The sequence below is a fragment of the Anastrepha ludens genome, chromosome 3, assembly GCF_028408465.1.
Source record: "Anastrepha ludens isolate Willacy chromosome 3, idAnaLude1.1, whole genome shotgun sequence".
Lineage (NCBI taxonomy): Eukaryota > Metazoa > Arthropoda > Insecta > Diptera > Tephritidae > Anastrepha > Anastrepha ludens.
In genome coordinates, this window is record NC_071499.1 from 100,756,477 (window position 1) to 100,771,511 (window position 15,035).

At 37.1% G+C, this 15,035-nt stretch overlaps 1 protein-coding gene across 2 annotated transcripts in view; it reads right to left on the bottom strand.

The window, feature by feature from the left end:
* Positions 1 to 232: 232 nt before the first annotated feature.
* Positions 233 to 15,035, bottom strand: part of LOC128858622 (fibroblast growth factor receptor 1-A) — a 72,894-nt gene continuing 58,091 nt past the window's right edge. For both annotated transcript variants that reach the window (XM_054095041.1, XM_054095040.1), the window contains exons 4-7: positions 8,278 to 8,491; positions 6,961 to 7,138; positions 5,056 to 5,192; positions 233 to 4,989 (exon numbers count right to left, since the gene is read on the bottom strand). In XM_054095041.1, coding sequence (XP_053951016.1) covers positions 4,886 to 4,989; positions 5,056 to 5,192; positions 6,961 to 7,138; positions 8,278 to 8,491 — 633 coding nt within the window. In that variant the 3' untranslated portion in view covers positions 233 to 4,885. The remainder of the gene's footprint in view (positions 4,990 to 5,055; positions 5,193 to 6,960; positions 7,139 to 8,277; positions 8,492 to 15,035) is intronic.

Below are 15,035 nucleotides of genomic sequence, written 5' to 3' on the forward strand. Positions count from 1 at the left end.
AATATAATTTGTCAATGTAGGTATATTTTTACCACAAGAGACCAAGCCACTAAATTCCTTAAATTTACAAGACCTGTGTTTGATTCTTCTTCGGGCAAGTTTAGTTGAAATGTCGTTTCCCATAAATATAGCTTTAAACTCCAACTTCAATTAATTTATTAAAAGAAATTAATTACCTTAAAAATATTTTTAAATGTTTTATTCTCATTATATCATTTCATAATATGAAAAACAATTTTGTATGAAAATACTGGTGTTGGTTTTCATTTAATTTTATTACTTATATCCTTAACTTAGTTATCTTAACTTTAATTTACGAATATATTGCAATGCATTTCAATATAAATATACATAAATATTCAGGAAAATTAAAATGTTCCACTCTCCTTCTTCATTTAACATTTTTTAGACCTATATGGGTTCCAAATTTAAAGAATAATAAATTATGATAATATTCATAGCTGTATCAACAAATGTCATAAGCCCCGACGTTTGACTTCATTTTGAAAAATATAAAGAATTTCATCTTAGATCACATGGTCTAATTTAGAGATAATCTTGTAATAAACGGTAACCCTAAAAATCGTAAGATGTGACTTTCAAACAAGGATAAAACTTCATCCAAACCGAAAGCTTTGAATAAACAAAATCTATTTCTTTTTTAAGCAAAATCTCTACTCAAATGTGTTTTAAATTAGCCGAAAATTAATTGCTGAAGTTATATGTAAAATATACTTATAGTCCATTTCAATTTTTGTAATGTGGTTAACATATCAGCAAATGTACTTATACACTATTTAACCTTTTACATAAAAAAAAAAATGTTTCAATAAAATAAAATTAAATTAAAAACATATGAAGAAAACAAATAAAAAAAAGAAGTTAAATTAAATTAATTGGGGTAAAATGAAATTAGTATAAGTAAAATTATAATATATTATATATTAAATTAAAATATTTTTCTAACTGATATCAGTGACATAAAACCATAATAATATTACAGGGTTCGGCACTCGAAGTGTAACCAACTTCAGAGCGCTCGCGCAGCTGATGCCCGTGCAACTAGTCTGTTAGTTGACTAAATGACAGTCCAGAGTATTGTTTACAATCGCACGGGAGTAAACGCGAAAAAAGAAAATCAGTAAGGGATTTCAAACGTGATAGTGTTTGTGGATTATATTTGGCTGGAAAATCACAACCAGCGATTGTTCGTGAACTCGCGCACCTGAAAGTAAATAAAGTTTTTGTTTATCGCACCGTTCCTCGTTACAATGATACTGGTAGCATCGCGAAACGTCATGGACGTGTTCATCAAAAAACTGCAACGTTACGTGAAATGGTTCAAAAAGTGAAGAAGCGACTTGAGCGAAATCCCCGACGAAGTGCCAATCAAGTGGCGAAAGAACTGAAAATATTATATCTGATCGTAGCATCCGCCGCATACTAAAAATTTAGCTCAGAGTCAAAGCTTAGAAGATCCAAAAAGACGTACGATCTCACACCAAAGCAGTAGCAAGTCAGACTTGAGAGAGCCAAGGAGTTGCTTCGCTTGGCCGAAAGCGGCCAATTTCCGAACATTGTGTGTTCTGACGAGAAAATTTTTCAAATTGAGCAAGGTCCGAACTTCTAAACCGATAGGGTTTATTTGATCGACCGTTCATACGAAAATTTAAGTCATCGATTGGCTACTAGGAGGAAGCACTCGCCTCAGGTAATGGTTTGGGCCGTTGTAACCGCAGATGGCCTCTCTTCAATCGTTTTCATTGAGCCTGGCGTCAAAGTAAATGCGTAATATTATCGAGAAAGTATTCTGGAGGTTGCTTTGAAACCGTGGGTAGACAATCATTTCGGTTTCAACACGTTTCAACAGGACTCGGCACCGCCTCACAAAGTTCGAGTGAACCAAAAATGGCTAAAAAACAACGTTCCGAACTTCATAACGTCCATACAGTGGCTCTCAAATTCACCAGACACGAATCCGATGGACTATTCCCTTTGGGCCATTTTAGATAGCGAGGTCCGAACTAAAAGATTCACCAGTCTCGAGGCGCTGAAAAAAGCCATTGTCCACGAGAGGGCCAAAGTTGCCGGTATACTCCCAGTCGGGCAGCTTACGATTCGTTTCTGAACCGTCTCAAGGCCATGGTCAAGACAAAAGATGGTCATATCGAGCAACAGTAAATTGATTCTCAGTTTTGTATTATTTTCACATATTTTTTACTTTGAATTGAATAAATGTAATTTTCCAAACTAAGTGTACGGCCTTTTTAATTGGTTACACTTCGAGTGCCGGACCCTGTAACATTGGCAGGCTCACAAATGAGTTATCTAGCTACATAGTGCCTCCGAATGAGAGATAGTCTTGCCTTCTTTAATTTTTGATTTTTTGGTTACCACCATAAGCAGAACTTGCACATGCACGCACATATGTATGAATGCAAGTACGTTTATTAATTTATTTTGGCAGAATGACACCTTCATAAATGAAGTACTAAATGTTTACAATCATTCGTAAATAAATATGTACGTTGTATGTATGCATGAATGTAATTTTTGCACGTATTTTGATTTCTAGTTTAATTGTATCATTTTAGATAATTTAGTTTTATTTCACTATAAGTATTGTTTCATTATCTCACTCGATTATTTTGCCTTATTTTGTTAAAATTGTGGCTTATGCACATCTCGCTACCCTCAGAGGACTTACGTGTGACGAATATGTACTTGAGTACCTCTATGCTATGTATGAATGTATGTACTAGAGTAGTGTTCGTAAATTTTACCTTTATAAATCATCTTGGATGCACGTTTCATAATCCTAATTCGAATATAATAATATTTACTAGCACCCTAATTGCTATAAAATATTATATTTACTTGCTTTTAAGTGTGTAAATTGTTTTTGGTTGTATAAATAACTTTTTGGATTTTATTTAATACCTCGTAGGTAATTTTGTATTAATGAATTTTGTGAATATTTTTTCCTAAAATATGTTGTCAACGATTTTATAGTTATGAGTTTCGAAAAATTTAGTTTTTGAAATATTTTAAGTTTTTTTGTCACAACATGCCGTACAACAATTTCATGCTTTTCCAGATCACGATATTTTCAAAGTCGCTTTTTTTCGGGTCACACTCAAAAGAATATTGAAAACTCTACAGAATTTGCCAAAGGATTATTATAATTTATTTGTAATATTAATTCCAAGACAAAAAGAAGTGAAACTCATTTAGACTTTACGTTGAGAATTTTTTTGAATTTTTCAACCTATCTAATAGTCCGATTTAAACCAAATTAGTAAATAATAGTTGGATAGTTGCCCTATCGCTGTGGTCTTTTCCAGGATGAAATTCTCAGCAATCTTGGATGCCCTAGAGCAGCTTAGACTAAAAAATTTACAACAAAAATTTTCGTCTTTATCGAAACAAGGAAAGCCATGACTCTCCCGTAAAAAGCATATTGTTATGCCACCAGGAAAGCAACTTTTATACAAGTTGGTGTATGAAAGAAATACAGCTTAACTTTTCGGATTTTCAAAGAAGCATCGTAGAAGTTGAATCGGAAACGATTCAAAAGTAGAAAATAGCTGGGCGGATTAATTTACTTTGGTCGGTCGCTTGGCTAGAATAAATTTTGGCCGGTTTTGTAAAGTGAATATTTCTTAGTGGACAAAATTTATTCTGTGCAAACTTTTTCGTATTTAAAGTCATTCACCAAACTCAACCCAAATAGTGCGATAGATCAGTTTTTCAAGCAATTTCGGGAGAAACTGGGACAGTGAAAAAGTAAGTAATTATTTATGTATTTACATCTACATATATTTATAACTTGTGCGTACATAATTTGTTGAGTGATTGGTCGGAGGTGCCTCCGATTTGTGGTACGCGACTTGATGTTTTTCCACAAATCGAGAAACAATTGCGGAAGATATTCAAAATGTAATCTCAAGTAGAACCTTTTGTAGGAGACTACAAAATACAAAAGTTTCTGGGAGGAGAGATCGCATAGTTCCGCTGATGGGGAAATGCGGATATAATATGTATAAGAGCAAGAACTTGCCGAGGTAAATCATTTTATTTATATATTAACTTGACAAGACGGTTAAACCCGGCGGCTTTTGAGTCGTTCGTGGAATGGAGTCGGTTAATGGAGGAAGTAATGTTACCTTACCTTGGAGAGAATATACTTTTTTTGCATTTTCTTTCAATCAAATTGAGAATCTTTGGAGTGAATGCATAGGGCAAATTTATAAGCAAGAAAGGGGTGAAAAACTCAATAATGAAGTGTATGTATGTAGAAATATATACATATGTAAATCAAAAGGTCGATATGAAGCTAAAAGATCTAAAATACTACGCCAACAAGTAGGACTAAAAATTAAACCATAATAAGCCTAAATTCCTTAGTCTACGTCTGCCCCTCCACCTTCCTCAATATTATAAAATAAAGTTTACGAAATTTCATGGCCAAATATAGGTGACCCGAGGAATTATTTAGAAATACGCGATAAGGACCGCAAACGTGAGAATCAGCTTAGTGATTCCTATGGAGATTTTAACTGTCGTACGCGATTACGATTCATTTGTATAAAAACCAAATGATCCTGTTTCTTTACCACAAAAGTTAATATATCAACAAACATACTTATTACTTTTGAATGCTGTAAGTACATTCACATATATGAATTTATGCTAATATTTCGCTAGAAGTTTAAGGTTCATAATTTTAATTTTTCAATCTTAGTAATTTATACATATACATATGTATGTATCTATTCTTATTGTTATACTAAAACAACCCATTATTATGTACGAGTAGACATGAAAAATGCAGTTTTGGACAAGTGGTGTTGGTGTTAGTTCAGAACATTAGATGCTAGCGTTGTCATCGTAAACATATTTTTGTTGCAAGTAAAGTTGCTACAACAATCGATATAGGAGAGCCGAGTCTAGCTGCGGATGCATGCTGCATGGCGGCTGGTTCTTCGCCTGAAAAAGTAAATAACATATTGTAGTATTAAATTTTAAAAACCATTTAATATGAGTCTTATTTACCATTTAGGACGTGTACCATGACGGTGCCCGAAATATCGTTGCCAAGCATGCAAGTATAGTTGCCAGTGTCGTGCCGGTTGGCATTGGCTATGTAGAGACGGCTTAAAGCTCTTCCTGGCAGCATGTCAGTCTTAACACTTGAAACAACAAAAGATTTTGTGAAAATTAATATTATATTATGTCGGAACTTGAACATACATTTATACACATACATAAGTACGAGCATACATTTATCTGTAGAGTATAAAAATAATGGTTAGACTTGTAATGACGGATGTAAAAAACTGCCAAGTTGCATTGCGATCGAAAAATATTTATTTGTTTGAAACTATAAGTTGATTGAAAAGTATTGAGCGCACAAATTAAAAAAGATGAATTTTTAAAAGAAATTAGTTTTTATATTCAATATAATCTCCCTTAGTTTTGGATTATATAGGTATCTAATGCTTTATGTTTCTGAAGAGGTAGGAGCAAAACTATATAAAGTCAAGAAGGTGCACTTCCCGTTCCGTTCCACTAACAAATCTGGGCTAGAAAACTTCAGCACCCAGAAATCAACTAATCATCTAATCACCATAGCACTACTCCTCCCATATGTTTATTGTATAAGACAATATTGATTGTATGGGCAATAAACGGGCAAATAATAGTAACATAACAATAACAAAGTGAATAATGTCGTTCACCCTTCTTGGTACTTTTTGAACCAAGCGAACTACAACATTTCCTGTTGCTGACAGTTTGTCCGAATTTTCTTGTCCAGAGTATAGTTCGAATTTGTGAGCATATCTCTTCAAATCACAACGTACATATAATTTTTTTTGGTCATGCATTTGAAGTGAAACAACTGTATGGTGATGCCAATTTTTGTCACATGGCTTTGGGAATTTAAGTTGGAGTATTCGATATAAATTACATAGAAAATAGCAGTAACACAAAAATCCGTCATTTCAGTCAGTATTGCTTTTATTAGCAAAAAATTCCAAATTAGTTATAAAAAATTATTCGAGAAATCGTACGTTTTTCCATCAAGCATAGCCAAGCCGCGACTGAAGACTATGCTGATCGTTGTTTTTGATGTACGGCATTATTCATTGTGAATATTTTCCTACTAGGCAGATGATAATGGGCAGATATTATACCAGGAAGATTCCTGGAGTGGCTGTGGGCACGCATTAATGTGCGGTCCGAATTCACCGAGAATGGCTGGATTTTGCCCCTCGACAACAAGCTGGCTATCTACCGTCATTGTTTAATAACTTTTGGGGGGGTAAAGGGCATTACGACTTTGATCCACACACCCTTTCATCCGATCTATCTATCATCGTTTTTCTTATTTTCCAAGATGAAGTCGAAGCTCAAGGGAAATAATCATGATAATGGACAGAAGTTCAATGGAGCTGCATTCTGCAAGTCGCCGTAGTTGGGTGGGTTTGTTCCGGACTACCACTCGGTAGAGGCCGGTTCTAAGTCCATTGTGGGCATGAAACACCAAATGAAAGAAAAGTTTTGTTCTAATAGCGGTTGCAGGCAATGACAAACTTCGAAGTGTGTTTGCGTCATTTATATCCATATATTGATACAAATGAATATAGTCTGGCCGAGGGGCAACGCTACAAGTTTAAGTGTGCGTAAAAATAATACTCCGTTATTAATGGTAGATACTAAAATTGAAACCTAATAAGGTACCGGTTAGAATAGACCAGTAACAATGGCTTCCTATCCTTCCGTTCTATCTGTGAATTGCGAATGGTAGTCAAACACCAACCCATTCGGTTACGGCCGCCGCGTGTGTGTAATAGCTTTATTAAATTTATCTTATTAAATATATTGCAGTTCCTTCATTCTGCTCAATAAATGGAAATGTATTGATGTTTGCACAGACAGTGGAATTCATTGCCTTACCTGATGCCCCCTCGACTAGTGTCATAATTTAGCATTCGTGTACCGTGACGCCACGTGATGTAAGATGATGGCTGCGGTATTTTTGAAATTACACATTTTAGCTCGATGGTGCTTCCAGCTTTGTAGTATTTTTCAGGTGTGGCTGAATCTCTTTCGTCGAGGATTTCCACATGAGGAACTGTTGAGAGAGTGAAAATTACTGAGGAGTTTAATAAACTTATTAATATGTTGAGTAAGAATAATTGTGATAAAGTTTATAAAGTAGGTTTTTATTTAATAAACCTTCCATTGAACTTTTTCAAAAGTTAAATTTCATTAAGTCAGTTTAAGTACAATTAACTGTCACCGCATTATAGACCCATATGAATTTCTGGAGTGATATTAAGGCAAACAAATACAATATTTTTTAAATCTGCTTATTTTTTTAAGAGCATATATGTATATTTAAAGTACCTATAATATATATTATAAATTTCGCCTTGTATTTTTGTTGTTGTTCTGATACAGAACTAAATTTACTGCAGTTACTTCTAAGAGACAGGATACCCGTTTATAAGTATCGATATGTCAGCATAAAAAATGTCAATATTTCCTATTTATTATCAAGTGTCGACACTATTTAGCCTAGCTAAAAATTAGAAAAACTTAGTGTTCGATATTTGCTGTAGTTTTTGTTAAAGGTCCTACAAATTTACCTATACAGCTATGCAAAAAAACGAATCGCCGTCTATCGGCTAAGCGCTTTGCAAACTATCTGCGTCTTTTGGACAATTTCCTAAACCAATTCCTTTTAAGGCATGGGGCATTTAGAAAATACCTCAATAGGTTTGGTCATGATAGCTCACCAAATTGCCCAGTCCACACGAAGAGGGAAGATGTTGATCACGTCTTGTTCCAATCCCTAAGTTATGCGAAAACCTTCAAAATTTCAAGCGGAGTAAATATTGTGGATTTTATGCTGAAGTCAGCCACCAGCCCCGTGAGGTAATACTTTTTTGGCAGTTCCGCGGGGAGAGTGGTCTGATATGTAGTGGAGAGTTATGTAGTGCGTAGGTGTAGCTGTGAGACTACAAGTTGTGCATACTGCTATGCCTGTATAACAGTCCTTAGAAAGTTTGCTTTCCACAGGCGACATCCCAGGAAAACAAACACCCAAATTTACCTATTTAGAAATTGTAAATGCATAGCTAACCTACCTCTATATATATAATATTTTAATTTTTTTAACACTAGTAGACTGGATATTTCTCTTAATGATGTGACATGTAATTCATAATGGAGATCATGCCAATATATGTAGACTTAGTTAGAACTTACCAATTACAGTTAAATACACTAACAATACTAAAGGCGGATGTGAAGAGACTTGACATTCGTATGGGCCTTCGTCATGTTCATTCGCGTATTGTATCGAAAGTTTCCAGTCGTTTGGCTCATCAAACTCCAAGGAATATCTTGAATCGCTACTGTATGTGTGGCGACCGAATGTTATCAGGGCCAAGTCATCACCTTTGCGGCGCATCCATGATACCTTTGATGCAAATCATATTTTATTAGTTCATAAAAGTAACAAACCAGTTGTACAATAACTTTCAAGCTCGAGTAGTTTTTTTCATAAATTTAAATCAGCCAATATTTTGAAAATGTATAATAAGTTCATAGTTGAGGGTCTATAATTTATGAATAATAAATAATATTTTTCAAGTCTATTGGTAAATTTTTCTCTTCGAATGCAATCATTCAAAGCTTCAGTTGTTTCAAAGTTTTATATTTAAAATTACCCCACAGAAAATAGCTTAAAAGCATTAAATCGGGTAGTCTTCGCGGTCAAATTATGCAGTATATAATGAAATGAATCTTCCTAGCAATTTTGTTTGGATTGAATTGATTGTCTCATTGGTAATGTGACATGTCACATCGTTTTGTTCTAACCACAAGTCGTCAATATTTTTCGAAAATCTCGATATAAATATAGCGTTTTTCAATAGGTGCGCTTCAACTTTTTTCCGATAGGGAGGGCGAACGACGCAATATTTTTTATTTTTCGCTTGTCATTTGTAAACTTGATTAGTATACATTTCATCATGGAACGCTACACACATGAGCAATGATTGCAAATCGGTCAAATTTTTTATGAAAATAATCGTTCTGTTGCTGCTACTTTAATCCAGATTTTTTCCAAAAAATCATCTTCAGTGACGAAGCTCACTTTTGGCTCAATGGCTTTGTCAACAAGCAAAATATGCGTTACTGGGCAGAAAGCAATCCACACGTGATTCATGAGGCACCGTTGCATCCCGAAAAAATCACTGTTTGGTGCGGTTTACATGCCGGCGGCGTAATTGGCCCATATTTTTTCGTTGACGAGAACGATCGCCACGTTACTGTGAATGGAAATCAATACCGCGACATGATAAACGAGAACGATCGCCACGTTACTGTGAATGGAAATCAATACCGCGACATGATAAACGATTATTTTTGGCCGCAATTGAATGGTATGGACTTAGACGACATGTGGTTTCAACAGGACGGGGCCACAAGCCACACAGCACACGCTACAATTGATTTGTTGAAGAGTAAGTTCGATGAGCGCAATATTTCCAGAAATGGACCGGTCGAATGGCCGCCGCGCTCGTGTGATTTGACGCCTCTAGACTATTTTCTTTGAGGTTAGGTGAAGTCATTGGTCTACAGTAACAAGCCGGCGACGATTTGTGAGCTCAGAGCCAATATTGAACGCGAAATTGTTGGAATTTCGGCCGATTTATGCAAAAGAGTGGTCGAAAATTGGGTTTAACGATTGGACTTCGTAAAACGTGCACGCGGTGGTCATGCAAAAGAAATCGAATTTCATACTTAAATGTATATGTTCAAACTCGATAATAAAAAAAAATTAGTTAAAAAAGTCAAACCGTTTGTGTTTTATTAAAAAAAAGTTGAAGAGCTCTTACTGAAAAACACTATATATGCAATCCTTTGGCGGTTAATATATTTTCAGGCTCGCTGTCGCAAAAAAATGGTCCAGAGACACCACAAAGTAACACCAGTAACAGTAGAATGTAAAGGTGTTCCAAATAAATGAATTTGGTGTATGTACATATGTATGATACAAGAGGAAGAGACGAAGCTCATGTCTGAGAAGATGATTGTTTCCAGGAAAACTAGCTGTACGGGATTTTAATTCTTTTTAAACTGTTTTCGAGCGAGATTGAACAATTTTTGATAAATTGCAGATTTTTTACTTAACAAAAGTTCAACTGTCAAAACAAAAGACTTCCTAAAAAGATACATGACAGATCCTCTGCAAGTAAAAATAACATATGTATACATGTACTCATGTACTTAATTATGTATGACAAATATTCTTCAGAATGGCATTTCATTTATTTGGAACGAGCTGGCTACAATATGTACTACGAGCGTTGTATGGATTTCTTCTCACAGGAGCTTGGATAAAAAATTCTATACTTGGGAGAATATGGATTTCATTCTGCAACTACCGGGTTAGACTGACTTTCATTGAAAGAGCGAATGACAGATGGGACTCGAGAAGTGGGTTTATGAGTACGACACGAAACTCAGACATTAGGCAAGTGAGTGGAGAGCTCCGAATGAACCGAGTTAAAAAACACGACGTTTTCAGTAAAAACAGAAAGCGATGATTACGGTTTTATGGATTACAACGGTATTGCACACCACGAATTTTTGCTAGAGGGTCAGACGGTTAATAAAAGCTATTATTTGTGCTTTATGGTATGTTACGTGCAGCAATTCGCCAAAAACGAAAGGATTTGTGGAAAAACCAATAATCTATTTTGCACCATGGAAACGCAGAGTGCCATCATTATCTGTGAATTTTTGACCAAGAACGAAACGAATACCCTCCAACAGCCATCGAATTTATCTGATATAAATTTTCCTGATATGATTTTCCTGTTTGATCGAGTCAAAAATCGACCACCGCGTCTTAAGCGTCGAAAGGGAGTAATGGAAAAATCGGAGAGGCTCTCATGGCTACACTGCAAATAGAGTTCCAGGAATGCTTCGAGAGCTGGAATAAACGCTGGCAGAAGTGCGTTGCAGTTGATTGGGAGTACTTTAAAGGGGATAAGCTTGTATTTTGAGTTTTCTGAATATATTCCGGAAACCTTTTGATCAAGTCGGTACATCTACTTATATACAGCGCTCAGTGTCAAGTCGCGAGTTGCAACTATTAATATACGCCCCATTTTATTACTCATTTTCTCTCCGATTAAAACAATACTGAAATGTAATATGATACTTTATCGATTCATAATACATCAGGGATGGTATTAAATTATTGCTTTAAACTTATGTAGGTTTTTTTACTATGTATTTTTATTTGAAAAATTTACCAAACACAGTGTTTTCTCAAACACTGCGTTATGTTTGTAAGTTTTTCGTTAGAGTAAGATTTTTTATATCAGGTCTGATTCAACAGATAAATATTTGATTTTGTTTGATGTTATGAAACAATACTTCGTTCAGTGAAATACATTTTTCTATTGCTGAAGGTTACACCGTAAACAGCATTTTTGAGGGCGCAATGATTTCAACCTCTAAACTGTTTTGAGTTCTTTGTTAAAATTTCTTTGCTATATATTTTTATATATTTATTTTTTGGAACAATTCAAAGTAACGTATTCAATAATTAATTACAATGCAGTTCAAAATTGGTGTACAAATTTTAAAATGTTCCGCTCTTAGTCAGAGCATAGTGCGAAGACAAGCCTGTCCTGCTGGGAAAGGTGGTCCCTCACCTATTTCCACCCCAGAGCCCTGTAAAGATAACGGATTTACATCCTTCCCCCGGTAGTCAGAAGAGTATACGGTCTCAAAAGAAGAAGTATTGGCCGCACTTTCGAGAATCAGCGACGCAAAATCTCCAGTCCAGAAATTTTTGCTGAACTCTAAACTGAGTGTATCAAGTCTGGTATATTTCCCAGGAGATGGAAACTGCTAAAACCGGGCAAATTGCCAAACGGTCCATCAGTACGCCGACCCTTATGTCTGTTAGATACAGTGGGGAAGGTACTAGAAAGAATCATCTGTGGGCGGTTGCAGAAATACCTAGAGGGGCCAACAGGACTTGCGGAGCGACAATTTGGCTTCAGACGAGCAAGATTCACTGTCGACACCATTCGACAGGTGGCCGAAATAGCGAGCGAGGCTATTAACATTACAGGTAGGGCATTCGGCTCTAAGAAATATTGCGCTGTCATAACGCTCGACATAAAGAACGCTTTCAACTCAGCAAACTGGACGCTAATTCTTTCAGTACTGAGTCGTCTTGGAGTGCCTTCGTACCTACAACGGATTATCTGAAGCTTTTTCGATGGCAGGATTCTTGAATCGGCCCTACTTAGTGGAACACAATGTACGATGGTTTCCTCAAAATGGAGGTGCCCATGAATGCGACACTGGTAAGATATGCAGACGATATTGCGCTGGTTGTAACGGGGAAACAGGCCATTGATGTGGAACTCACCTGCAATGATGCGATAGCGAGGATTGAGCGCCGGTTATACAATGTCAAACTCCAGCTAGCTGCGCAAAAACTGAAGCAGTCCTGTTGAGCAAAAAGAAGAAGAAGAAGAGTTTGACGGTAAATTTCGGAGGTCTTAACATCCAGTCCAAGCCGGCTATACAGTACTTAGGGATTATGATTGACTCCCGCATGACCTTCAGAGAGCAGGCGGTGAAAGTCAGTACGAAAGGCGCTGTAGTTGCAAATGCTCTAACACGGTTGCTGCTGAACATTGGGGGAGCCCATGGTGCAAGAAGGATATTAGTATCTACTGTGACAGACTCCATCCCGTTATATGCCGCTCCCATTTGGTCCCAACCTCGAGAAACACACCTACGAGGGGCCAGACAGGTTTATAGAGTGAGTGCTTTGCGAGTAACGACTCACGATCATATAATACGCAGACAAGACGGTAATGCACATGACATTACCACATACTTTTGAAGTTTCATTTATTTCTTAATGGAGTAATGGAGACTATCAGCTACGTATAACCTCCATACGTCATAGGTAGAGAGCCTGGACGCAGGCTTCTTTTCTGGTTGTTATCCACAATCACGGCCCACCCTCGATGTAGTGCAAATGCGGGCCCGGGGAGGAAGTCAGCCGAAGGTGGTGGGAAGGCCGGGGTGGAAGTCAGTCCTACATATCACTGACGCGATGGCATCAATTGAATGTTTCTGACATTTTTATCCTCCTCTTCCCACAAAACAAAAAAAAAGTGCGGAGACAAACCTCTTCCAACGTCTTCTGTCATATTTATAACACCGCTCGCACTCACATCATCTTTGGTCAACCACGCACGATTTTCCCTTATGGATTCCACTCGGTGTGGTATTTTCGAAGAGTACGGCCAATCCCGCTCATTTTCTCCTTTTGATTTCTGGCAACAACTCGGCAGTTGTTGTCGCGTCAGTGACTTTCCATAGCTTTGAGCTAAACAAAAGGTCTGATTTCATGCTTGTGTTGAAGGTCCTCAGTTTGGTGTTTCGGTGTTTCGTGATATAACATTGGAGTCCCAGATTTTTTTCAGCTTGAAGACGGCTGCGCGAGCTTTTCTAATGCGCGAGTCTACGTCATTATCTGCACCGTCATACTGCGTTAACACACTGCCCAGATAAGTGAACTGTTCAACGTTATCAATTACTATAGTGTCGGGACCCGAACGGATGGTTAGAGGTTCTCTTATCGTCGACTCCATATGCATGAGTTTTGTCTTGGACATGTTTATTTTCAGCAGTACCAGTCTTGCGTTTTCAACGACCCTTTCCAATGTTTTCTTTGTTCCGTATAGTGAGTGTGAGAGAAAACATATGCCATCAGGGTAGTCCAGGTCACCCATATTTTGAAACGGATTTCACTGAATTCCATCCTGAGCTTCGCTGATAGTTTTTCTCAAGTCCCATCCCATCCCATCCCAAATACCCGGCTCTCGGACTTACCACCAGATCTTTAAGCTCGCTAAAAATTGTTTTCGATTTGGAATGCAAGTTTTTAAATTCGAATGGTCAAAACGTAGCGGTCGCCCTTTTACATTTTTCGTCATATCCTCGACGTTTACAGCCGGATATTAATGGATTCATGGATTCATCATGGAAAGACTTACGCCTCAACAACGTTTACAAATCGTATAATTGTATTACGAAATTCCACGCTCTGTGCAAAGTGTTCATCGCGCGCTCAGGCCAACTTATGATGTACATAACCGTCCTACCGAACGTACTATTCGGCAAACCATCGGATTGGATTAGTGGATGATATTCGACCGATTAGATCCCGTAGCCGAATGGGTTGGTGCGTGATTGCCATTCGGAATCTCGGTGAAACACCAAAAATTAAGAAAAACATTTTTCTAATAGCGGTCGCCCCCGGCAGGCAATGGCAAACCTCCGAGTGTATTTCTGCCATGAAAAAGATCCTCATAAAAAAAAAATATCTGCCATTTGGAGTCTGCTTAAAACTGTAGGTCCCTCCATTTGTGGAACAACATCAAGACGCACATCACAAATAGGAGGAGGAGCTCGGCCAAACACCCAAAAAAGGGTGTACGCGCAAATTACATATAGATCACGTACAGCCCGAAGTGTAGAGAATATTTCGGCTGTAAATGAAAGTTTCGTCGAAGACCCGAAAGAATTGATTCGGCGCCGATCTCAAGAACTTGGCCTATCTTATGGTACTACTTGGGTGATTTTATTCAAAGATCGTGGTTTGAAAGCAGATAGCAAAATATAGCTAAATTTGAAGCCGACCAATCTTGCAAAGCGTCATAATTTAAGTAGTTGGACTCTTGAAAAACTCGCCGAAGATTTCCATTTTTGACCAGAATTTTGTTCAGCGATGAGGCCCATTTTTGGTTTGGCTACGTTAACATGCAAAATTGCCATTCAAAAACAGCCATTACATCCATTGAAAACAATTGTTTGGTGCACCCTAAGGACTGGAGGAAACATCGGCTCATATTTTATCAAAGACGGGGCTGGTGCCAATATATGCCATGTGATATCACACCTTTGGACTTTTA